This window comes from Podarcis muralis, chromosome 5, assembly GCF_964188315.1.
Source record: "Podarcis muralis chromosome 5, rPodMur119.hap1.1, whole genome shotgun sequence".
Lineage (NCBI taxonomy): Eukaryota > Metazoa > Chordata > Lepidosauria > Squamata > Lacertidae > Podarcis > Podarcis muralis.
In genome coordinates this window covers 55,825,168-55,851,488 of record NC_135659.1, presented here as the reverse complement: position 1 = coordinate 55,851,488, position 26,321 = coordinate 55,825,168, and the positions used below count along the sequence as shown (strand labels likewise).

Genomic DNA, 26,321 nt, shown 5'->3' with positions numbered 1-26,321 from the left:
TTGTAAAAATACGTGTATTTCTCAGCTATAGACAGGGACTGGGCTTACCTGTTTCTCATTCATGTATAGGTGTCAGATGGTTTGCAAACCCATTGGGATTTTATATACAGTGCAGTGACCTACAGAAGGATAGGAATGGCCAGGTCGTCTTCAAATAGCATTACAACAGATAGCCTGTAAAAGGCAGTCCATATATTGTTTGGTGGATTATCCCTTTACTGGGATGGAACTGATGTGAATGAATAGTTGGAGGGTTTTGGATATGATTTGCTGGGGTGGTTATAATCAACACCCTGGGGCTACTTCCAACATTTTTCTTTGCTGTACATCACTTTTTATTGTATATAATTTTTCAGTCACATTGAAACCTTCATGGTATAAAGCAGGCACCCCCAAACTCGGCCCTCCAGATGTTTTGGGACTACAACTCCCATCATCCCTAGCTAACAGGACCAGTGGTCAGGGATGATGGGAATTATAGTCCCAAAACATCTGGAGGGCCGAGTTTATACCGAGTTTATGCCTGGTATAAAGCCACAAATCAGTCCATCTATCTGTCTGTCTATCTATGTATCATCTATCTATCTATAATCTATCTATCTATCATCTATCTATCTATCTATCTATCTATCTATCTATCTATCTATCTATCATCTATCTATCTATCTATCAATCATCTATCTATCTATCTATCTATCTATCATCTATCTATCTATCTATCTATCTATCATCTATCTATCTATCATCTATCATCCATGATTAGGGCCTTTCCAGATGGTTGTTTAACCATGAAAGACTGATTAAATCAATCAATCAGTCAATCAATCAATCAATCAATCAATCAATCAATCAATCACCCAGATCTTAGCACTGTACTGTACACTATACTTGCCCTAAACAATATTAAGTTGCATAAAAAAGGAGAAGCCTTGCTGCAGAGGAATAACCTTGTCCCACATCCCACGTTTGCAAGTTTACAAAAATGATTAGTACAGATGTGCATTCCTTTATGAGAGAGTGGGGAGCAGCACACAGCCTTCAAAGAACTCAAAAGGAAATAGAGAAAAGGAGAGAGAGATGGAGGAGTCACAACCTGGGTGCAGTTCTGAGGGAAGAGGTTAGCACTACTATCCCGTTTGATGGTGTAGCGAGGAGCATAGCCTAGAAAGCCTTTTTTAAAAGGATGATATTCTTATTAATGGTGGTGGTGGTGTTGCACAACTGTTCCTCATTTCATGTGATATCCCAGGCATATCTAACCAGTGTCCCCGGCATGCAGCCACATTCTACGGAGCATTCAAAATTGCAGTTAAGTTCTCATGGGAAAAAAAGCTTAATTTTGCTACAGTAAGCAATTACCACTTTTCCCAGAAGTAAAAAATGTATTTCACACCAAGTTTTATCTTCTGGAAATACATGTTGCACAGGATCCAGAAGTTACGACTTCACAATTAATATGTATCAATTGGAAAACACCATTTGGAAGCACCATGAAGCTATACGGGCTGCTTCTCTCTCACAAGATATTTTCTAAAAACTGCAGGTTCAGCTCTGTAGATGGCATGTCTTTCTGCCCAAGCCTGATCTTCCATGTTGAGTAACAGCCTCCTGGGTCATGGATCTTCATGTGGAATTCCCCTGAACTCTTGCGGACATGCAGATCTTGCCATATCTGGTTCAACTTCCAGATGATACCATCAGAGTATTAAAACACCATATGCCTTTCACTATCTATTTTGCTGTTGCTGTCCTTTATCATTGCTGTAGGTGCAAAACTGCCAAAAGTCTTTCCCTCTGTTGAAAATGAAGGCAGTACTCTGCATTATTTGTAATCTGCGTTGCGCTACAACACACAAGGGGCTCATTGCTGCTCAGACGTATAGCTTATCCTTGCCCATTTCCCCCAGCCTGAGCCGTGTAGATAGACAATGGTCTGGAAGGACCACAGGGTTGATCCAAGTCTGATATTATTATTATTATTATTATTATTATTATTATTATTATTATTATACATAATTAACTCAGTGTTACTGGCAGCACCATCACATGCAGTCACTGTGTCTGGCATAATTTTGCTGATGAGTGAACTACCTTGAGGGTAGTTTTTGAGTTTGGTTGACATGTAAACTATTTGGAAAGTGAGGGGAGGGATGGGTTATGTGCACAAATGGGCTGGATCCTGCTTAGGGTTACTGGTATGCTTCAGCATCAGGTTACAGCACCATGACCCCGCAAGCCAGAGTTCCTCTTACTGGAGGAACAGTTGATGCATCATTTTCATGCACACAATTGATTTCATCGAATGGGCATGGCTCATCTGACCGTCCCTTAAGGACCATTATTCTTCTTCCATCAATGATACTCTGTGAGATGGGTGTGTCCCCTCTATGGCTCCGAAAGGCATTCTAATAAAAAGATAAATTTCCTCCTTGCGATCTTGGGCTTTGGGTGTTCCTTACTCTGGGAAGGGATTTAAAGCTGTCTGCCAGACCCGTGGGCTGTTAAAACAAGACAGTGCCACAATGCTGAGCTCAGGCCTGCAAATTCCCCCCCTCTTCCTCCTCCTCCTCCTCCTGTTGCTCACAGCGATGGAGCTCGGCTGCTCTTTTACAGAGGAGGACAAGAAGTTACTCGTGGACCTGCACAATCAGTATCGTGCTAAGGTTTCCCCTCCAGCTGCAGATATGCTGAAAATGGTAAGTGAGCTGTGGGCAGCCCTGGACTTTGCTGTAATGTGGGGGGATTCAGAGACTTTCTGTCTTCTTGCTCAGAATATTTCTCTGGAAAGAGCGACTTTGTTTGTTTGTTTGTTTAATAAAATGATTGTTTAGAGTTTCCCTTTCTTTTGTGCGTCTGCATCTAACTAAGTGACTGAGACAAGTAAGTGCAAAGCTTTTCGGTTCTAACTGAAATGAGCACCTAGACTGATTTTCTCTGTAGATCTTCATGGTGTACTTTTACATGCCAAATATTTGTTATAAGCACTGTGATCTATTTGTGTGTAAGGTGTTCTGTTAACTTCAGAAGTCTGTTTCCTTAAATGAGTTTGAGCTTTGTAGATACCGTAGCACTAAGCATTTCACTGCAGCTTTTCAAATGGAAGGATCACCTGCATTTTATCAGCTTCCTGTGATGAATTAGTATAAGTTAAAGAAGGCAGCTTGGACCCAGCCGCCACAATTCTGTGCCTAGTTATGATATCAAGCAGCTTTGTTATTTTGGGGCAAGTTCCTTTTCCTCTGTTCCCTCCCACCCTTATTGTTTGTACTGAGGGCGCACAGCTACTTGGATCACAATTCTACCAGAGCATCATTTGGACTTCTATACATACTGAAAGAAAAAAAGAAAATAAAAAAGATCAGGCTGCACATTTGTAACTCATTAGTTTCAGGGGACACAAAACAGACCTCTTCCCTTTTGGTTGTGCTCCTGTTGCAGGAAACTCGGCACTCAGACACCACTCTGGCATGGCTGATTACAAATGATTCTCCTTCCTCCAGCCCAGCTGATGGTAGCACCATTACTAGTGAGACCCTGTGTGTTAACATGGTCATCTAGTTTCAACAGGAATCTATTGGATAGTGCCTGTGCCATCATTGTTGACAAGATCCATAACACCTACTTCTACTCATCTCCACCCCCCACCCCCCGCAAAAAGGTTTCGTTTAAAATTTATTTCTTCATTGCTGGGCTTATTGCTTCAGCTTCCCCTCCTGTGTTGGTGATTCAGGTTTGTTTAGGTTCAGGAAATGGGTGGGAGAACTCACTGCTTACCTGCTTTGCAGTGAAAGCTGAAGGACCGCCACCTGCACGATGTTTTGATGGAGAATGCAATTTATTGGCGGTAGGCTGGCCTGGCTGGGATGTTGAGGGCCTGCTGATTGGACATTTTAAATCTGAGTCCTGCCTCTTTGAACTGGAGGCAGAGGGAGGAACAAGAAATCAGGCTGTACTGAGGGAAGGCTGGGCAAGCACAAGTGAGGTGAGAGAAAAGGGGGTTTCCCTGTCTTTTGGGGGACAGGAGACGTGAGTAAATGAATTGATTGGGGGGGTTGCCAGTGGGAAATGTGGAATTTTTTTTTTTTTTTGGGGGGGGGGGGAATGATCCGGATAATGTTTGGGGCTAGAATTGCACCTCTGCCTTGTACTTTTTGTGGTCTTCAGTAAGTAACTCATCTGCATGTAACCCAGACCTCTTAAAAGTCAAAGTAGATGGAATATGGGAGTCTGTCAACTGATTTCCCGAATATTGACTCTTTTTGAGATTTATAAAGCAACTGTGGGGAGGAGATCAGAGCCGCAGTGTGATTGGGAGGCAGGTTAAACTTTGCTCCTATGCCTGTAACTAAATCTAAACTGTCGTCCTGCCACTGGTGTTAGCCATGGGTGGGGAAGGGTGTATAGGCAAGCCCCTCCCTGGTGCCTGCATTTAAGTGTTGACCCATTGGGATCTCCCACATCACATCTAGGATGGCTCCTGCAGTGGCTGGCCAAATGTGTCTGTGATGTTTTCAGAGAGGACGTGGGGGAAAGAGCACATAACTGTATGCTGCCTCTGAACTTAGCTATCCCATTTAGCTAGCATAGCTGGTAGGTGATGCTTCCATGGCTGGAGCAGGTAGGAGAAGCTTTGGAGGAACCTGGGTGATAAGAATGGCTTAGCAAGGTGAGCGGGGGATGACTTTGAACAGCATCTCTTCTTGGCAGCAACAGCTGCCCCCATTATGATACAGCTTTGTGTACAGATGACAAACCATTTTTTTTCAAATATAAAAATTAACCCGAAGTTAGACTCACATTCAATGTGAGTGATAAGTGACGGGATGCCAAATGATCACCAGCCCTACTTGGCTTTATCACTTTTCTCAGCTCCTCTGTGATGAGATTAATCATACAACGGAAAGCAGGTCCTTAGATTTGTGTTAGCTAAGCAAGATATGCAACAATCATGTTTATTTTATTTACAGCATTTGTACCCTGCCATTTAGCCAAAAAAAAGTTCTCAGAACTGCTTACGAAAATCAGTACTAAGACAGAGCCTGCCCTCGGGCTCACAATCTCTAGAAAGGCATGACACACGAGGAAAAAGGATTGAGGGGGAGGAGGGACAAGCAAGCTCCAGGACACACACTTAAACATACAGCCAACAAAAATACCTTCAAGAATAAACTGACCCTTAGTTACTTTGTTGTTGTTGCTTAGTGGACCATATTTGCTTGGGGCAGATTCACACACAGGCTAAAATTTTACTACACGTTTTCCCCCCACACGGTGACTCATAGCTGAATATATGAACTGTCTCCTGTCATTGCAAAATAGTGGAAGCCATGGCAGACGTCACCTGATGCTACAAACATACATGGGTGGGTGCCTTCTTTTAAGCACAAGTGTATAGGTACAATGTGAGTTAGAAGTTCAATAAATACTGCACTAGTCAGAAGAACACATTTTAGCTAAATGCTGTTGAATTGTGAAATATGCTGGCTTTATTCAGCATAAAAACTACTTTTAAAAAGACATTTCATGTGCATTGTACATCTTGGGCATTTCTAGGCTGATACAGATGGATTTAATTTTATTTCACTTTTATACCTCCGCTGTGCCTGTATTAATCTTTTCATGATTCTTGTACATATGCATTTCTTTCTGAAATACTGCAATTGTTTTCTTTAAAAATACTGAATTTTCTGAATTCTGCAAGCATACTTCTACAAGCATACTTTGATACTTTAAGGAGGCTGGAGCTTGAGATAAGATCGTGTAGTTAGTTGCCTGTTGCAGGATGCTAATAATACTTTATTTTAAAAGTAATTTAAAAGTAATTAAAATATTCTACATCACTTTTGGGTGGCTTTAGAAGAAAAGAAAATACAATTCAAAGCAATAACAGAATTAAGCCAAACTTTTAAAACTAACATTAAAATAATGTCAAAACCCAGCCAGAATAAAAATGTTTATACCCTCGTGCCAAAACAAAACTCACCAGGGCTGGGGGCAGGTCTAACCTCCCTAGGGAAGGAGATCCATAACCAGGGTGCTGCCACCAACAAGGCCCTGCCCTATGTTTTCACCAACCTTCTGGTGGTGGGTTTAGCTTTTCCCAAAAAAAGCCAGCAGATGAGCTCCACCAAGTGTCTGTGGTGAGTGACTGTAGGGGTGCAACTGAAACACAAAAAGAACAGCTCTGATTGAAGAGGATAACTAGTAAGAGTCTAAAACTTTTTAGAGGTTTTCTAACCTGGTGCTCTTCCAAGTGTTAATGGACTACAACTCCCATCATCCCCAACCACTGGCCATGCTGTCTGGGGCTGATGGAAGTTGGAATCATGCAACATCAGGAGGGTCTGAGATTACCCATCCCTGCTGTAAGAATTCTGCCAAGAACCATTCATAGCCCTTTAATTAGATATGTCCTCCTGCAGTTGGTGTTTGGGTATGTGGTTCTCTCAGTAAGTGGAGCACAAACAGTAATGGAGCATGGAATGTGGTGTGCTTTTTCCTTAAGTGATTTCCTGTAGCAGGTCATGGATTGATTTATTTTTAATGATAGCCCACTTTTCCTCCATTCTTGATCTCAGATCAGCTAACAACAAGACATTTCAAATAATACCCTGTCAATAAACCAGACCCATAATCAGACAGCAATATATAATCAATCTCAGCAGAACGATAGCTAGAAAAACATCTGTCTTCTTTAAAAAACCCACATTTAGCCAGCTGGTGGAATGCATATAAAGATGAGACCGGACAGATCTCAGCAAAGACATTTCAACGCATTGGTGCCATGACTGAAAAGACCCTGCTTCTTGTACCCACCCACCCCATCTCAGTCGTGGCTTCTGATGTCAGCCAGAAACACTGGAGGGAACATGCAGAGAAAGGCAGCTCTGCAGTACCTAGGCCTTGTAAGCTATTTAAACCTTAAGGTAAGAAGTAGTAGCTTTAAAACTGGAAGCAGTTGCAGATCAACAATCACCAGAGCAATATGCTCCATCTGGCCTTCAGCAGGACGTTGTGAAAATGTGAAGAACTACTCGTCTGGATGGACCCTTTGGCTTTTTAGTGGAACAAAACGTGCTGATGTGTATATATTTTGTTCCACTTCTGGCCTGAAGAGTGGGAAAGACCTGCTGATGTTGTGAGGCTGCTTCCAAGCTGAAGGCTTTTGAGATTATCAGGTGTGTCTCAGGAGTCTCGTGTTTGATTATACTTGCAATACAGATAGGAATGGCGCTGATGGCTGCTAGCCCAAAAAATGAACTGATCGGGATCTGCTCAGGTGACATGGCAACCGTGGGGCTTAAATAATTTCAGTTATGTCAGCCCCTATGCTATACTTCCTAGATGTATCCTGCGTGGTAGTACTAGTACTAGTACTAGTATTAGTACTAGTACTACTTCTGGAAATGCTCCTTCTCTCTCTTCAAAATGTGGATGCTAAAAGTTACCTCCATCTGCTTCAGGCTTCTCCCTATGCTTTCCACCCCCCTTTAACATCAGAACTTGCGCTCAGTTTCTTCTGTTCCCAACCCCTCCCCCCTTCTCTGAAGTCACACTTTTCAATTTTGTTTGGATCAGCAGAACTGGTTGCCTTGGAAATTTTTATATATACATTAAGCGATGTCTGCCAAACTATATTCTAATGGAACAAGAAAACCAGCTGTTGGATCCTTATATATGGAGTCTGGCTCTGGTTCACGAAAAAGGGAATAATAAACTCAAGCTGGACCTGCCATTTCAGCCCCTCCCAAAAATTATACAGAGGGCTGCCCCAGAGGGGGAGGAATTAGTGTCCCAGGAACTGACCTTCTGTTCTTCCAACCTTTCAAAGCTATTTTGATCAAGAAAAATAAGAATGATTGCATCACAGACCTAATAGTTTTAATGGTAACACCTTCTCCCCAGAAAACTATAAGCTAGACCAGTGGTTCCCAAATAGCAAAGTACTGTGGGCCCCTTGTTTTTCAAAAGCCAAGCAATGGACTCCCTACTTTTGAAAATGTTTTTGTTATGTGAATGGTGCCACGGACCCCCAATTGGGAACCACTGAGCTAGGCTATTCTCTCCAAGGCCCCCAAATCTGACAGCCTTGTTTGCAAATGACCAATTGGTGTTGCCTTCAGCATTCTGGGCTGGGCTGATATTTTAGCAGTAGCAGTAGGACCTTTCATTCCTTTTCAAAATTTTATTTTTTCACCACCACAGGTGGCGGCAGCAGACCTTCCCTCTTGACCCAGACGCCATGATTGTTAGCATAGAGTCCGGTAAATTGAAGGAATTGGGCTTGGAGACAACCTTGGTAGTTTGGAAGACCCTTCTCAAAATGCGCGGCCAGCCTCCCAAATCCCCAACTTCCTCTGCCAGCACAGATCAAAATCCAAGGGTGAAGTCCAGCTGACTTAACTGCCTCCTGCAAGTGTGCCACAGCTTTCTCCAGGATCAAAAGGGGAGGGGCGTCATAATATTTTTAAAGTGAATGGTTATGTTGTACTATAGGGACGCAGGTGGCGCTGTGGGTTAAACCACAGAGCTTAGGACATGCCGATCAGAAGGTTGGTGGTTCGAATCCCCACGATGGGGTGAGCTCCCGTTGCTCGGTCCCTGCTCCTGCCAGCCTAGCAGTTCGAAAGTACGTCAACGTGCAAGTAGATAAATAGGTACCGCTCCAGTGGGAAGGTAAATGGCATTTCCGTGTGCTGCTCTGGTTCACCAGAAGCGGCTTAGTCATGCTGGCCACATGACCCGGAAGCTGTACGCCGGCTCCCTCGGCCAATAAAGCGAGATGAGCGCTGCAACCCCAGAGTTGGTCACAACTGGATCTAATGGTCGGGGTCCCTTTACCTTTACCTTTTATATTGTACTATGGGAGGGGAGTGCTTTCAGGTCCAGGGCAGTTGTAATAGCCAGTTGAAGAACTGCACGTTCTGTAATACTCTGTATTATAGCAGGCAGGAAGTGAGGACATGGCAGGCATCTGTGGTGGTCTTGGAAAGGCTCATAGGTGCTAGGTGCTGCTATCAGCACTGCATTCTGGATAACCTGCATTGTGGATGCAGCAGCCAAAACAGGAACATAAGGCAGGCATAGGCAAACTCCGGCCCTCCAGATGTTTGGGACTACAATTCCCATCATCCCTAGCTAACAGGACCAGTGGTCAGGGATGATGGGAATTGTAGTCCCAAACATCTGGAGGGCCAGAGTTTGCCCATGCCTGACATAAGGCAGTTGAGGTGGTGACTGTGGGCCCAATTAAGGAAGTTGTTTTCTCCAAACCATGCCCACATATGACTATTATATATGACATCAGGTCTCGTTTGAAGTCAAATCAATCCAGGTTTGCACTTTCAGAAACAACCTGTGAACCGAAATGCAGCTAGCCTTTGAAATTTGCACCTATCTGAATTTTGCTATTCAGTTCACCAACCAAACAGTATTTTAAAAATAAAAATGCATATATTAGGGGAAAGTGTGTGTAAAAATGAATATATTGATGAAAATAGCACATAAGAATGCACGAGGTTAGGAAAAAATGCTTGCAAAAATATGCACATTAGTAAAAAAAAATAATGCATATAGAAATGCGTATAATAGGAGAAATCCACACCAAAATGCTGGTGATTTTTTATTTTAAAAATCCTCAATTGCTGCAGAATGGGGAGAACTGGTTTTAAGACTGGGAAAATGGGAAACGGAGAGAACCACAATTGAGAGCGCCTTCCATCTTTGTAGCAGAATGAGGTGGGAATGAAGAGGCAAGTTCTAAAGCAGTCTTTGACAGCTTGGTGCCCTCCAGATATTTTTGACTCTATCTCCCAACAGCTACAGCCAGCATGGTTCTGGGGGGCTAAGCTTGATGAAAGCGCTAGTTCAGAACAACTGGAAGGCACCAGGCTGATGAAGATGGTTCTGAGAATGGGTTATGTCACTCCAGACTACAGGTCGAAGAACCACTTTTTACAACAGATCTTTGAATAACCAACTCCCTGCAAATAAAAAACTAGCACATAAAGGAACTTGAACTTATACCCTGAGAGGCTACCTTTTTATTGGCAAGAAGTTTTTTGTTTTTTTTTAAACTTCCACATGTTGATGCATTCAAAAATGGTACTTTCCATGAAGTGATGTAGGGTTGGGACAGGAGAGTCCATTCTAGCAGCTCAGATTTACCGTTCTGCTGCATTTATATGCTAAGTCTCCATGTATTCCTATGGGAGTTTGAAAATTCACATCTGCAATGCAGGACTGTGAAGATTCCTATTCTGCTTCTATATGTGCTCCTTGGCATCCTCAAAAGTCATGCAACAAAAGCCTCCCCACAGAGGTGTGTCTGGCATCTTCATTACGCATGTTTTGGCAAATGCTGAAAACACACCCCTTTATCCTGGCTTTTTGACCCTTGAGATGCATATTTTTAGGACCCACCTTGTTTCTGTGCTTGTCAGCTGTTTCAAGCTGTTTTCAATTATTGTAACCTACCCTGGGACATTTGGGTGAAGGCTGGGCAATAAATTATAACAATAAAATAACAACAATAATTATCAATAAAAAGACTAGCTACCCTCAAAGCGACCTTCAAGAGAAGTTCCCTGACCTGCTGCTGGATCCCACTTGGGCTGAATAAAGTTCCAGCTGTTTATTTAAAAACCACAGGAGACTCCTTCTCTTAAATGCTTTGATTTACTCAGACCTTCCTCCTTAAAACTCCACCAGATATTACAATAGAATAACTATGGGGAACTTAAATCACACTTTGACATCCACCAAATACATAACATAGAGAGCATTAAAATGGTGGTGGTGGTGGTGGTGACAACGGTGGCATCCATCTGTCTGGAGAGACAATGGAATGCACTTCCAGGGGTGAAATCAAACCACTGAAAAATCAAAGCGGCACTGGAGTGACCGCCTGAGGGTGTGTGGAGGTCCAAAGAGAAAGCAGAGCAATACGTTTGGCACCAGCTTGGCTGCAGGAATTGCTAGAAGGAGGCATACAAGGCACCATCCAATCGTCTTAGAGAACCTGCTCCAGATTTGTGCAGGGTTTACACCAGGGGTCAGCAACCTTTTTCAGCCGTGGGCCGGTCCACCATCCCTCAGACCATGTGGTGGGCCGGATTATATTTTGGGGAAAAAAAATGAATGAATTCCTATGCCCCACAAATACCCCAGAGATGCATTTTAAATAAAAGGACACATTCTACTCATGTAAAAACACGCTGATTCCCAGACCATCTGTGGGCCAGATTGAGAAGGCAATTGAGCTGGATCCAGCCCCCGGGCCTTAGATTGCCTACCCCTGGTTTACACCTTAGTCTTTTCTTCTCCTGGAGATATCCCGCAAAGCAGCAGAGGTTTAGGATCAGAGTTTTCCTTCTCCAAAATTCACGTTGAGGTTACTGTAATGCACTCTATCTGGAGCTTCCCTTATACTTGATCCTGAAGCTGCAGTTAGTACAGGGCAGGGCGGTTGCTCACAGGAGTGTGACCTTTTCTGCATATATCACCTCTGCTCAGAGATCTGCACCGCTTGCCCATTTGCCAAATTGTCAGAATATTCTGCACGGTTCAAGCTGTTGCCTCTCCAAAAAGGATATTGTAGGACAGGGAAAGGTATAGATGAGGGCAGCCAAAGTGATCCAGCAGCTGGAGCAGCTCTCCAGCAAGGAAAGGTTACAATTTTTGGCACAATTTAGTTTAGAGAAAAGTGGGGACAACTTAGAGGTGTATGAATTCATGCAAGGCTATTGTCTGCATGTCCTGTTTGTGGACTTTTTAGAACAATCTGGTTGGTCATTTTGGGTAACAGGATGCTGGACTAGGTAGGCCCTTGGCCTGACTCGCCAGGGCTTCCCCCCCCTACCTTCCTCCACATGGTCATAGTCATACAATTCCATTGTGCATTGTTCTAGCTCTGTGCTGAGATTCCCACCCTTCAGTCTGCATTGTTTTGTAGAACTCCCCAATCCTGCCTGTCACATTGGAAAGCCGAGAGGAAACTCAGTGTGTTGAGTTCAGCAAAACCTGCGGCCAGAACAGGGTGGGAAATTCACCATAGGGATGCTGGATTCCATGTCAAGAATAGCTTCACGCTTGGAAGCGAAGTGGAACCAGGACCATTTCTCCTCTGCCTCCACCAAAGCAAATGTCTCTCTCCTCCTGACCAAATAGATGACACACCATTCCTTGCGGCAAAGGGCTCGCTCCAAGATGTCTTAGAGGGGTGGGCCTCAGAATTTGTTAGTCAAGGCTGTCTCTTGCTTTTGCTCGACTGTTTTGGATGGCAGCGCAGAAGCACTGGCAGCTCCTTTGAAGAAGAAGAAAACATTGCCTCAGTTTTGTACTGTAACCTTCCCTAACCGCACTCTCTTGTACGTAAACTCTCTCTGCTCTTCCTGCTTAGCAACTGCTGCTGCTAAAGTAGCCTGTGGAGCTCAGCTGGATAAGAAGGGACTGTCTATCACAGCACTAGAGGGATCTGCTGGCAAGCAGCTGTTGGTCTCTGTTAAGTAACAAGCTTTCCAGATGTTTGCATTGGCTCTGGCCAAGCACAGCTGTTAAACTGGGCATGACTTTATCCTCACAGCAGGGAGGAGTTCTGCATATTTACTGTACCTTCCTCTTAGCAGGGTTGAGAGGGAGAGAGGGGGCTTTGTAGCTCAGCTCTGCTACTGGCCTCCGAAGCCATCCTGCACCTTACGCCAAATGAGGTGGTAGGCTGTGAGAGTCCTGGATGGCGGCCCTCTCTCTGACGTGCTAGATTACGACATCTGGGAAGCATTTTTTCACGCTCCTCCACATAAAATCCTCACGGAGGATTTCAGAAACAACTGCCCTGTGAGGAAGAGCAGCAAACAATCTGCTCAGGGAGTGGGAAGTGGTGGAGTCCGCTGCCCACCGCACCAGGTCTGCCTCTAGGGACAGGAGTGATAAGAAGCTGGCAGGCTCCATCTGGTCACCCACGGCTGCTGTTGCTGCTTGTGTGAGTGTTGGGAAGACTGCTCCCTCTTCTGCCAACTCCATCCGGCCTAGGGGGCAGGACCTGCACTCACTGCCAGGGCCTCCATCAAGACCTCCGGGACACGGCTGCTGTTGCTGCTTGTGTGAGTGTTGGGAGGACCGCTCCCTTTTCTGCCAACTCCATCTGGCCTAGGGGCGGGGCCTGCACTCACTGCCACAGCATAAGAGGCCTGAGAGAGGCCCCCGGGACACGGCTGCTGTTGCTGCTTGTGTGAGTGTTGGGAAGACTGCTCCCTCCTTTGCCAACTCCATCCGGCCTAGGGGGCAGGACCTGCACTCACTGCCAGGGCCTCCATCAAGACCTCCGGGACACGGCTGCTGCTGCTGCTTGTGTGAGTGTTGGGAGGACCGCTCCCTTTTCTGCCAACTCCATCTGGCCTGGGGGCGGGGCCTGCACTCACTGCCACAGCATAAGAGGCCTGAGAGAGGCCCCCGGGACACGGCTGCTGTTGCTGCTTGTGTGAGTGTTGGGAAGACTGCTCCCTCTTCTGCCAACTCCATCCGGCCTAGGGGGCAGGACCTGCACTCACTGCCAGGGCCTCCATCAAGACCTCCGGGACACGGCTGCTGTTGCTGCTTGTGTGAGTGTTGGGAGGACCGCTCCCTTTTCTGCCAACTCCATCTGGCCTAGGGGCGGGGCCTGCACTCACTGCCACAGCATAAGAGGCCTGAGAGAGGCCCCCGGGACACGGCTGCTGTTGCTGCTTGTGTGAGTGTTGGGAAGACTGCTCCCTCCTTTGCCAACTCCATCCGGCCTAGGGGGCAGGACCTGCACTCACTGCCAGGGCCTCCATCAAGACCTCCGGGACACGGCTGCTGTTGCTGCTTGTGTGAGTGTTGGGAGGACCGCTCCCTTTTCTGCCAACTCCATCTGGCCTAGGGGCGGGGCCTGCACTCACTGCCACAGCATAAGAGGCCTGAGAGAGGCCCCCGGGACACGGCTGCTGTTGCTGCTTGTGTGAGTGTTGGGAAGACTGCTCCCTCTTCTGCCAACTCCATCCGGCCTAGGGGGCAGGACCTGCACTCACTGCCAGGGCCTCCATCAAGAACTCCGGGACACGGCTGCTGTTGCTGCTTGTGTGAGTGTTGGGAGGACCGCTCCCTTTTCTGCCAACTCCATCTGGCCTAGGGGCGGGGCCTGCACTCACCGCCACAGCATAAGAGGCCTGAACAGCTACCGGCAGCAATGGACAAAATGGTTTTAAATGTTTTAATTGTTTTTAATTTGCAGCACTTTAAATGGTGGTTGTTGTTTTTTATAATATTATATTATTTTATTATTTTATTTTTGCTTGGGGAGGGATAAGCATTTAGTCAGCGCTATTGTTTCTTGCTTTGTTTTGTTCTGTTTTGTTTTATTATTATCATTATTATTCTGTTAAATTATTATATAGTTTGTATTTTGCTTTTTAAGGGGTGGGGTCAGGGCTGCCTGGGAGTGGGTCCCAGCAAACAAAATGGCTGGGGCATGTTCCACAGGGGGGGATGAACTGGGACAACCGATCTCAGTGATCATGGGTAGGAGGAGGAGTTACGCTAAGACCAGACCATGTCATTACAGAGGAGGCAGGTTTAGTCGTTGTCTGAGGACTATCCCTGCCTCCAGGTCTGGTCCTGACCGGAAGGATACTGGAATCAGCAAGGGAAACCCACATGACCTGAAAGTGTTGCTGTGCAATGCCAGGTCAATGATGTATAAAACCACTGCCATCCACGACCTGATTGTGGATGGAGGATTTGACCTGGCATGTGTGACAGAGACCTGGTTGGATGAAGCAGATGGGCCTGTCCTTGCCGCTGCTTGCCCACCAGGTTTCTCTTACGCACAGCAACCCAGGTCATGTGGGCGGGGAGGGGGGGTTGCAGTGATTTTTAGGAAGTCATTAGTCTGCACCAGGCGTCCTATTGGGAAGACCCAGTTCTCTGAGTGCATGTTCTGGAAGTTGGGCAATAGGGGCAGTACAGGATTCCTACTGGTGTACCGACCTCCCCGCTGCACCAAGGATTCCCTGCCCGAGCTGCTTCAGGTCGTGGCGGATATGCTCCTGGAGACACCTAGCTTGGTTGTCCTGGGGGATTTTAACATCCATGCCGACACGACCTTACAAGGGGCCGCTCGGGACTTCGTGGAAAGCATGGCCTCCATGGGGCTGTCCCTGAATAAGTTTGGCCCAACTCATAGCCATGGACATGCCTTAGACTTGGTGTTCACCTCTATGGATGCTGGTGATCTGACACTAACTAAAAGCGAAACAAAAGAAGTGCCATGGTCAGATCACTTCCTGGTGCAACTGGACTTCTCCGCAACCCTTCCCCTCTGCAGGGAGGTGGGACCAATTCAGATGGTCCGCCCCCGCCACTTAATGGATCCAATTGGCTTCCAGAGAGTGGTAGGGGATGCTTTATCCCAAGTTGATGGCCTTTCAGCTGATTCCCTGGTGGCACGCTGGAATGCGGAGTTAACCAGGGCTATTGACTGTCTGGCTCCGAAGCGCCCTCTCCGAATGCATGGAGCCCGGACAGCCCCGTGGTTTTCCCCGGAGCTGAGGGTGATGAAACAATCGTTGAGACGGCTAGAGCGCCGGTGGCGGAAAACTCATTCTGAATCAGACCGGACACGGGCTAGAGCTCAACGTCGAGCCTACCAAGTGGCAATGGCGACGGCGAAGAGGGCCTTCTTCGCTGCCTCCATAGCATCTGCAGAAAACAGCAGCAGGAGACTTTTTCAGGTGGTTCGCAATCTATCGGAACCACCTGTACCACCGGGGCCTGGTAGGGACCCCAAGATCTCCTGCAATGCTTTTGCAAAGTTTTTTGCAGATAAAATCGCTCAGATTCAGAAGGAGGTAGACTCCACCGTGGGAGCAGGGCCAGGGCGGGAGAGTGCTAGAGTTCTGTCTGGTCCTGTTACATGGGATCAATTCCAGTCTGTTACCTCCGAGGATGTGGACAGGCTGCTTGGAAAAGTGAAACCGACCACCTGTCTCCTTGATCCTTGCCCATCCTGGCTGATAAAAGCGAGCCGGGAAGGGCTGGGCGATGGGCTCTGCGGGATGGTGAATGCTTCCCTCTGTGAGGGAGCCTTCCCAGACCCGCTGAAAGAGGCGGTCATTAAACCGCTTCTTAAAAAAACATCTTTAGACCCGGCCAATTTGGCCAACTATCGCCCAGTCTCAAATCTACCATTCTTGGGCAAGGTGATTGAGCGGGTGGTTGCTGAACAACTCCAAGCACGCCTGGAGGAAACGGACCATTTGGATCCCTTCCAATCGGGATTCAGGTCTCACCATGGGACTGAAACTGCCTTGGTCGCGCTGGTTGATGATCTCCGGCGGGCTAGGGACAAAGGTGAGAGCTGTTTCCTAGTTCTGCTGGATCTCTCAGCGGCCTTTGACACCATCGACCATAACATCCTTCTGGACCGTCTAGAGGGGCTGGGAGCTGGGGGCACTGTCATACAGTGGTTCCGCTCCTTCCTCCTGGGTCGTGTCCAGAAAGTGGTGGTGGGGGATGAGTGCTCAGACCCCTGGGCTCTCACTTGTGGGGTGCCTCAGGGTTCTGTCCTCTCCCCCATGCTTTTTAATATCTATATGAAGCCGCTGGGAGAGATCATCAGGGGGTTTGGACTGGGTGTTCATCAGTACGCAGATGACACCCAGCTCTACCTCTCCTTTAAATCAGAACCAGTGAGGGCGGTGAAGGTCCTGTGTGAGTGCCTGGAGGCGGTTGGAGGATGGATGGCGGCTAACAGACTGAGGTTGAATCCTGACAAGACAGAAGTACTGTTTTTGGGGGACAGGGAGCGGGTTGGTGTGGGGGATTCCCTGGTCTTGAATGGGGTAACTGTGCCCCTAAAGGACCAGGTGCGTAGCCTGGGAGTCATTTTGGACTCACAGCTGTCCATGGAGGCGCAGGTTAACTCTGTGTCCAGGGCAGCTGTCTACCAGCTCCACCTGGTACGCAGGCTAAGACCCTACCTGCCCGCGAACTGTCTCGCCAGAGTGGTGCATGCTCTAGTTATCTCACGCTTGGACTACTGCAACGCGCTCTACGTGGGGCTACCTTTGAAGGTGACCCGGAAACTGCAATTAATCCAGAATGCGGCAGCTAGACTGGTGACTGGGAGTGGCCGCCGGGACCATATAACACCGGTTCTGAGAGACCTGCATTGGCTCCCAGTACGTTTCCGAGCACGATTCAAAGTGTTGGTGCTGACCTTTAAAGCCCTAAACGGCCTCGGTCCTGTATACCTGAAGGAGCGTCTCCACCCCCATCATTCAGCCCGGACACTGAGATCCAGCGCCGAGGGCCTTCTGGCGGTTCCCTCATTGCGAGAAGTGAGGCTACAGGGAACCAGACAGAGGGCCTTCTCGGTAGTGGCGCCCGCCCTGTGGAACGCCCTCCCATTAGATGTTAAAGAGATAAATAATTACCTGATATTCAGAAGACATCTTAAGGCAGCCCTGTTCAGGGAAGTTTTTAATATGTAATGCTGTACTGTTTTTAACACTGATTGGGAGCCGCCCAGAGTGGCTGGGGAAACTCAGCCAGATGGGCGGGGTATAAATAATAAATTATTATTATTATTATAGAAGGCCAAAGCCTCACCCTATGAAGTCAGCAAATTCTGGCTGACCAGGAAGGTTGAGTCACTAGACTATTTCTCTGGGGTCTGACAGGCCTGCCTTTTGAACTCCGAGAAGCCCTTTTTCATCCTAGCTGGCTGTTATAAGATCTTTTGTAACATTAAGAATGTTGTGCCTTGCTTTGCTTGTTTTTCCTCTTCCCTCCTCATCCCCTTTTCCTTTTGTGTCATGAAGGCAGAGACGGTGCCATTTTTGTTGACATAAACCACTCTGGGAGCATTTCTGGCTGAAGAACAGGCTATAAATGCAGTTAATAAATAAGTATTTTTTTTAAAAACCTTTTTTGTAGTTAACTAGCTCATTAGAGTGAGGACAGCACTAATTTTGATTTGCTGGTGTATTAGTTTATTGCAAACCAAGAGTTGGAGCCTTAAAAAAATGTAATCTCCAACTTGCAGTCTAGAGTGTCTGCCCCATAATTTTAGCTCTTCATCCTGCTTAATGTTTAAAGCTCCCTGGCTTAAAAATGTTTTGCCACACCTAAAAGAGCCAACTGAACACCAATGTTTTGCTACTTTAAATTTATTTATTTAAATTTATTTATATAAATGAATATACAGTAATCTGTAAGACTGGGAAGCATCTTGAGCTGTCTGTGGTTCAACCGTTTCGGCAGTAAAGCAGGTTAAGCGATGCTGCAATATTTTCACTATGGATATTGCAGACAGATTTGCCTTGGACTGGTATTTGCAAAGGCACCTGAAGTGGCCCAGTGTTCTCCAAATAGCCAGAAATGATTGCGATTGTGCCTTGCAGATGCCTTGAACCACCCAGAGGTCTCTAAACAAGTGTGCTGCTGCTGGAGACACTAGCTAATTAGGAAGGGTACATGTGAAAACCATTTATAACTGAAGCTGGAAAAGCTACCTTGAGGACTGACTCCCATTTTTCCTTCTGATGACAACAGCTCCCTCGCCTTGGGCTGAGCTCCAGGCCTTCCTATTGCTAGGCTGACCAAATTCCAGTGGGAAGCACTCCTGCGGTTGGCCTGTATGAGAAGCCGTTCTGCGTGATGGTGATGTCCTGCTTTGTCCTAATTTCAGAGCTGGGATCCAGAGCTGGAAGCCTTTGCCAAGGACTACGCAACAAAATGCATCTGGGAACACAATGCGGAGCGCGGACGGCGAGGCGAGAACCTCTTTGCCATGTCTGGCGACCTGGATGTGAAGATGGCGGTAGATGAGTGGTACAACGAGTATGCCTTTTATAATATGACAACATTAACCTGCCAAGAAGGGCAGATGTGTGGTCACTATACACAGGTATCTGATTATATCAGTGGTTTTCAACCAGTGTGCCATAACACCCCGGGGTGCCTTGAATGATGGTCAGGGGTGCCGTGGGCAACACAGAGGGCCTCTGTCCCTCTTTCCTTCCTTCCCTCCCTCCTCTGATGCCCTCTCAGGTCTCTGCCTCCCAAAAGCTTGCACAGCTGTTTGTTGCAGCAGCCCTGGCTACAAGCTCTGCAGGCAAATGGTGCCTCTGGGGCTGGCCAGGGGGTGCTGGTTGCCAGGAGCTGAGGCAGCCTTGGAGTAAGCAAGCAAGCAGGTAAGGGAGCCCAGCCCTTGCTGCTGGGAATGGACAGACAAGTCCCAGGTCCCTGTGGGGCAGTGTGTTTTTCTTTTTCCTTTCCTTCTTTTTTGTATTTTATTTTATTTTGAATAATTAATGGAATAGATGTAATATTTAATAAAATTAATGAAGATGGGGGTGGGGGTGGGGGGAGACCAGTCCCAGGCCCCTGTGGGGCAGTGTGTCTTCCTTCCTTCCTTCCTTCCTTCCTTCCTTCCTTCCTTCCTTCCTTCCTTTCTTTCTTTCATTTTATTTTGAATAATGAATGGAATAGCTGTAATATTTAATAAAATCAATAAAGATATGGGGAGGGGAGACAAGTCCCAGGCCCCTGTGGGGCAGTGTGAGGAGGCACCTCTCTTTGGGGTGGGGTGGGGGGCAGCTCAGAGACCAGGGGTGGCAGCAGCAGCATCTGCCCAGAGGACTCCCAAGGAGAGGAGGCTGAGGGAACCCCTCTGGATTATGTCATCCTGGGAAGAGCTGAGGGTAAAGCCTGGGAAATGGCATTAGCCATGATGGCTGCATTCTACCTCCTCTGTTGGAGGTGATGTGCCTCTGCCAGTCGCTGAGGATTCACAAGCACTTGTGTTCTGCATGCAGGCTTCCCATAGGCATCTAACTGGCCACTGTGGGAACAGAATGCTGCAGTAAATGGGCTATTGGCCTGGTCCATCAGGCTCTTCTCATGTACAGTGGTACCTCGGGTTAAGAACTTAATTCGTTCTGGAGGTCCTTTCTTAACCTGAATCTATTCTTAACCTGAGGTACCACTTTAGCTAATGGGGCCTCCTGCTGCGCCACCAGCGCACGATTTCTGTTCTTATCCTGAAGCAAAGTTCTTAACCCGAGGTACTATTTCTGGGTTAGTGGAGTCTGTAACCTGAAGCGTTTGTAACCTGAAGCGTATGTAACCCAAGGTACCACTGTATATCCCCATATCGTTACTAAAATGAGCAGACTCTGTCGTGATGGGGCTCCATTGTTTGGGTCCAAAAGGTGGAGGGTATCTTGGCTTCGGTTTTAATTCGTGGCTGAGATAGCAATAAAGATGTCACCCACGTAGTCCCATGGGCTGTGCTGCCATCAGGGGACCAGTGGCTTCCATACAAATGCTTCAAGACTAGGGTGGCAATATCTGTCAATTCTTTTTCTGACTGCAATAGCAAACAGAGCTTGCTCTTTCTTACTTCTATAGGTGGTCTGGGCAAGTAGTGAGCGTATGGGCTGTGGGACGGTGTTCTGCGAAACCCTGGAATTCCTGAATGACACTGACATGCATTTGGTAGTCTGCAACTATCAGCCACCGTAAGTTTCATTTTGTTGGGGCTGGGGTGTTTTTTCCTGAGTGCTTTTTGCCTGGCTGGAATGTGTGCTTTGAACCATGTTGATTCTTCCTGCTTGTGCAGTTGCTGCAATTTATTTTCAACTGTTTTTTATGTTTTATTTTACATTGCTGTGAGCCGCCCTGAGCTCTTCTGGTGAAGGATGGGTGGGTGGTAATACTGCTAATAAGGCATAGTACCATATTTCCCAAAACTATGGCTGTGGCAAGAGAGTGCCCCCCTTGGTCTTAGCAGATAGGGAGGTCTGTTATGGGAGAAGGCATTTCACCAAGTGTCCACAGATCCTAAGCCATGTAGGGTTTTAAATATCACTACAAGCACTATGGGTGTGTGTGTGTGGGGAGAAATTCAATCCAGTTTGCATTTACAAGTGAATCTCCCTAACCCAAACCCAGATGGCTTTTGTAATTTGCAGTTCTCCTAATTTTGCAATGCAGTTTACAGCCAAGTAATGGACAAACTGAGGTTAAGTGTACATAAAAATGCATATTTCAGTGAAAATAGCATATTATAGAAGGGAAAGTTGCTTTACAAAAATGTGTACATTGAGCAAATTTAATAATGTGTGGGTGGCGCTGTGTGTTAAACCACAGAGCCTAGGACCTGCCGATCAGAAGGTCAGTAGTTCGAATCCCCGTGATGGGGTGAGCTCCCATTGCTCAGTCCCTGCTCCTGCCAACCTAGCAGTTCGAAAGCACGTCAAAGTGCAAGTAGATAAATAGGTACCTCTCCGGCGGGAAGGTAAACAGCGTTTCTGTGCACTGCTCTAGTTCGCCAGAAGCAGCTTAGTCATGCTGGCCACATGACCCGGAAGCAGTACGCCGGCTCCCTCGGCCAATAAAGCGAGATGAGCGCCGCAACCCCAGAGTCGGTCATGACTGGACCTAACGGTCAGGCGTCCCTTTACCTTTTACTTTACATTAGGAGAAATGCTCATGAGGACTTGTGTTTTTTTTGTGGTGGTGGTGGGAATCACAAGCTGATATGGAAGTGTGAAGGACTGATGAGGAGGAAAATGAGAAACTGAGAAAAACTGAAACTGACAGATTCATCTGTTTCCCCCTCCACCCAAAGCACAGTAGCATATTGACAGTCAGTACAACTCCTTCAGAACTGTTGCATTATGTTCTTGGCAGCTTGGCTGCAGAGTTTTGCTGTTCTCTCATCATTGGGGGGGGGGGGGGAGGGGTCATAGAATTTATTGTGAACAAGGAACTATAGCAATGATAGTCCAAGTGGAGCCTTCCAGTTATTCCACTCCCATCAAGACCAGGCAGCATGGTAAGAGATTATGAGGGCTGCTGCCCATCATTATCTGGAGTAGGTTAAGTGGGCACCATAATAGCAATAGTTACAGATCAAGGTAGCGAACAGCTACTTGGATTTCATTGTATGTGTACTTCTGACAGGAGTTAACAGGTACTGTAATATACAAGATAATGAAGAGCCACTTCAGGAGTCAGCCTTAGTTAAACTGCAGTTACTCTTGGCACCAGGTTTTTGTATTAATTCCAGGATTTACAGAGCTGTGATGCTGCTGTTTCTGAAAATGGGGTCAAATTGGTCGGTATGTTCCCGATGAACTTTGTCTTCTCTCTGCCTTCCTTTACCTCATTTTAAAATGGCAACTTCCAATCATCTTCATAAAGTCTACTGGCTGTAGAATCCAGGACAAAAGAGCCACAAACAGGCACCAAATAGTTGATGCCTTTTGGCAGTCCCTCAAAGCATCCTCTTTAGCTGAGCTGGCCACCTTCCATCTTCCGAGTGAAGCTGGGAAGGTAGTTACATGCTGGAGAGATGAACTCTTGGCAAAAGCCATCAATGGTGATCATAGAGTGTTCTTAGGTGCAGCTGTCAATGTGAAGGAGCAACAAAATGTTATGAAATTCTTATTTCTATTGTGTCAATGCTCTCCTTCCTTAGGGGAAAGGCCTAGTCCTTTTTTGAGTAACGCCTGGGACTTTTCACTTCCAGGGGGAACATAAAGGGACGCAAACCGTACAAGGAAGGGGCTCCATGTTCCATGTGCCCAGATGGCTATTCCTGTAAGGACTCTCTCTGTGGTAAGTGAGTGGAACTAGAGGAGCCAGCAGATAAGGTGGAGAGCTCCTTATCTGCACCCCAAATTAATCCCACTCAGGATTACCGTGAAATAAATTTCCACTGGCTGACAGGTGCAGATTATCCAGCCGCCTAGGAGTGTAGTGATTTCCTTGGCTGCCTTCACCCAATGATTATCCTTGTCAAAGCTGTTCTCCAACAGGAGAAGTAAATTCCTTCTTCCCTCTTGTTTTGCTGCTTTGCCAAGGATGGGCAAAAATGCTTGGAGGAACAGTTTCCCTTTCAGCTGCAAACACCTGTCTCCTGCCTTCAGTGCACCACCATTATACACAAGGGCCTGCCAGCATTAATCCCCTTCCTCTCCCAAGGTGATGACAGTGTGTTTAAAATATGCTAGCTTCTCTTGTCCTTACCATAGCACCAGGAAGTGGCACTTTGGCTTATGTGAATTCATGCAGCACACACACCTTGAGGTCTTAGCCCTTATTGGTCCCCAGATGGATGGTTATGTCACTCCATGCAAACATAGGCCATGTACTACACCTTTAAAGCACATTTGAAACAGATTCTTTCCCTCAAAGAAATCTGGGCATTGAAGTTTACGAATTGACCATTGGCTGCCCCCTAATGCTGCTCCATCTGAAACAGACCTCCTATTAGGGATGTAGTAGGGATGGCACTGCAAGCCATGACATTCCTTTCATGCATTCTGTCTCCGCTTGGGGTGTCTTATGTCTTGAGTGCTATGCTATATGGCATTTCACTGAGTTCTGCCCAAGATGTTTTTGCATCTTTGGGAGAAAATTCAAATGACATTCCAGTCCAAGTTGTGAAGAAATGGGTGGCAATGTGCTGCCCTTTAACGGCATCTGGAATCTGCTGCCTGTGACCCTGGCCACACTCGGTTTCAAAGTAGGGCTCACCTTCTGTGCAAAAGTGAAATATCAGCCTTCTGTTCTCACTGGTTTTCTGGGAGGAGGGTGTGGCTTTGTGCATCTGTTTGCTGATTGTTCTGCTGGTCTCTCTTTCCCCCCACCAGAATCCAGTGTTGACATGGGAGACGCCACCGCATCTCCTAAGCCGGAGCCAACGGCTGTCTTGACTGCAAGCCCAGCTCTGCAAACCACACCAGATTCAGCACCTGATACGCCAGACAGTCCCCAAACAGGAGCAGAATCTGAATCCCCAACAGCTGAAGGGCCAACCTCTTCGCTAGAGCTAACTTCAGACTTGTCAAACTCAGATGCAACAGTTTCCTCTTTGGTGACAATGGGAGCTACAACTCTTCGTCCTGCCTCCCCAGAATCAAGAACTGAAAAAGCCACTTCCGCAGAATTTCCTTTGTCTGGTGGCTTAGCCACACCTGAAGCCACCATTAAAAAACCTGAGCCACCTTCAACTCCCCCCACACCAGTGCATTCTACCCCCAAGTCACCCTTGGTCCCTAAACCTGCATCCATCCCTAAACCTCCATCGACAGGTAAACCTCCCTCCATGCCCAAACCCCTTTCAGCCCATAAGCATCCCTTCTTCTCCAAGCTACCCGTCCCAAAGAAGCCTCCCGTCTCTAAAACACCTGCACGCCATCGCTTGTCAGCTTACTCCAAAGCAATAAACAAGCACAGCAATGCTGCTCAGGCCTCTGCAGATAAGGTACCTGTTCACAACACTGCAGCTAAGGCAGCTTCAATCTCTGTCTGCCTGCCTTGCCTTGGATGCAAACAGATTAGCCACCCTGAAGAAATAAAGACTGCGCTTAAAGAGCTGACTTCCAGGTACCCCTATGCTCCGTGCTTTCCCCCGCTTCCCCGGTGGCAGAGGCATAGCAAGTGGGGCAATACACTTAGGAAGGCCAGGCCTTATTGGCTCAACAGTTTATAGCAGTATTTGATCCAACATATTTATAGGCTGACCCTTTCTGCCCTTTTAGTGAGTTTGCCAGTCTGCTGGGAATAGCACTGTAGCATGGCCAGTGGCTGAAAATTCTGTAGATGGTGGTACAAATCTTGCCCAAGCAATAAAGCTCTTGGGAGGTTGCAGTTTATTTCCACAACCCCCTTTTTTCATCCGTTCAGGAATGTGGAGCACATCTGATTTCTTTCCTTTCTTTCCTTCTCTTTAAGCTTTGCTAGGGTCAAGCATGGCATACTGTCATGAGGCCTCATTCCACCCAATGACTCACCTGTGATCATCCTCCCTCTTGTCTGTGCTCTGTGCACCACAAATGGGGGCCCTATTTATTTGCTGGACTGTGCCTGGAAGTCATTCCCAGGCTTCCCATTCTGCTTGTGAATTGGTGACAAGGTGTCTGCATTCTCCACTGGCAACCTATTCTTTACCCCAAAATGCCGATAAAAACCTGGATCTTGAAAACCTGGATAATGTAAAAAACCTGGATCTTGAAAGCTGAACAAATTGTGCAAGATAAGCAAAGGCCTGCACACCTACTGAATTCCTTTAGCTGATCCCAAAACATGAATTTGTGCTCACTTGGTACAGACTCTGGAGCTTTGTGGCTCAGAATACAAACAGTTGTGTTGATCAAAGAATTGGTTGTGCCCACCTGAAATGTAAAGCAAACTGATATGGCTTGTTTGTAAGGAGGATGGAGAGAAAATGAATGACTGATTAGGGAGAGTGATGTGAGTCTCTATAGAAACTCAGTGCACAAGAGCTACATTAAGCAATCAATAAATGAAGTGCAAGTGGACCAAATATTTGCATGTGAAAGTGAAGCGAGTACCTCTGTGAGTGTTTGCATTTGTAGCTCTTCAACTCTGTTCATTACAGTAGATCTTTCTTCCATTGGAACTCTACAAACCACAATATTTTGATCAGGCAGCATTATTAAGGCTCATTCACCTCTTCTGTGCCATATGGGTATCTAAAGCTTTAGCCCCCTCTCTTCACCATTGTCTCCACTCCTTCTACCACCTGACAGGGACATAGGAAACTATAAACCAAATCAGCTTATTGGTCCATCTAGCTCAGTATCGTTTACACTGACTGGCATCGGCTCTCCAGAGCTCCAGATTTTGGGGTGCATTCCCAGCCCTACCTGGAGATGTGCTCGGATTGAAATTGGGACCTCCATGCAAACCAGATGCTCTACCACTGAGCTGTGGCCCTTGCACTTCAGAGGACTTGTTTGACTAGGCCTGCTTGCATATCAGAGATATGTATTAGACCAGACCCCCCACGATAGCTGCATTTTGAGCTTAGCACATGTGTTTTGGTAGCATGCTGCATCCCTTCCTGTTTCTGTTGCATGGAACCAGGGCAGGTTCCTCTTCTCTTCAGCTGACCCCTCTCTTACGTTTTTTCAAAGCACAACCAGGTGCTAAAGATACCAAAGATCTGCTGACAGACCCACCCAGGAAAGATTCTGAGCAGCCCACACCTTCAGGCAGCAGCCCTTTTTGCCTTTCTGTTTTCCGTTCCTGAGTACTCCCTTTCTGATAAGCCTTCTCCTTTGACACTTGCCTCATAAGAATATTTGCTCCCCATTTCCATTCTCCTATGCTGCTTGTGGTTTGTTTCTTCATCTTGCTGTGTTTGGGGTGCGTGAAAGACAAAGGTGAAACTCTCCCCCTGTTTCTTGCTCCCCCTGGCCTCTGTGGCCATTCCGGTTAGATTAGAAACATAGGAAGCTGCCCTTTATCTGGTCAAGTCACCTAGC

At 46.8% G+C, this 26,321-nt stretch overlaps 1 protein-coding gene across 1 annotated transcript; it reads left to right on the top strand.

Moving 5' to 3' along the window:
* The first annotated feature begins 2,184 nt into the window (after positions 1 to 2,184).
* Positions 2,185 to 24,714, top strand: PI16 (peptidase inhibitor 16). The gene is made up of 5 exons (XM_077928872.1): positions 2,185 to 2,696; positions 18,707 to 18,925; positions 20,431 to 20,540; positions 22,556 to 22,644; positions 23,682 to 24,714. The coding sequence occupies exons 1-5, from the start codon at positions 2,523 to 2,525 to the stop codon at positions 24,521 to 24,523; spliced, it is 1,434 nt and encodes a 477-aa protein (XP_077784998.1). The 5' UTR covers positions 2,185 to 2,522; the 3' UTR covers positions 24,524 to 24,714.
* The last annotated feature ends 1,607 nt before the right edge of the window (positions 24,715 to 26,321 follow it).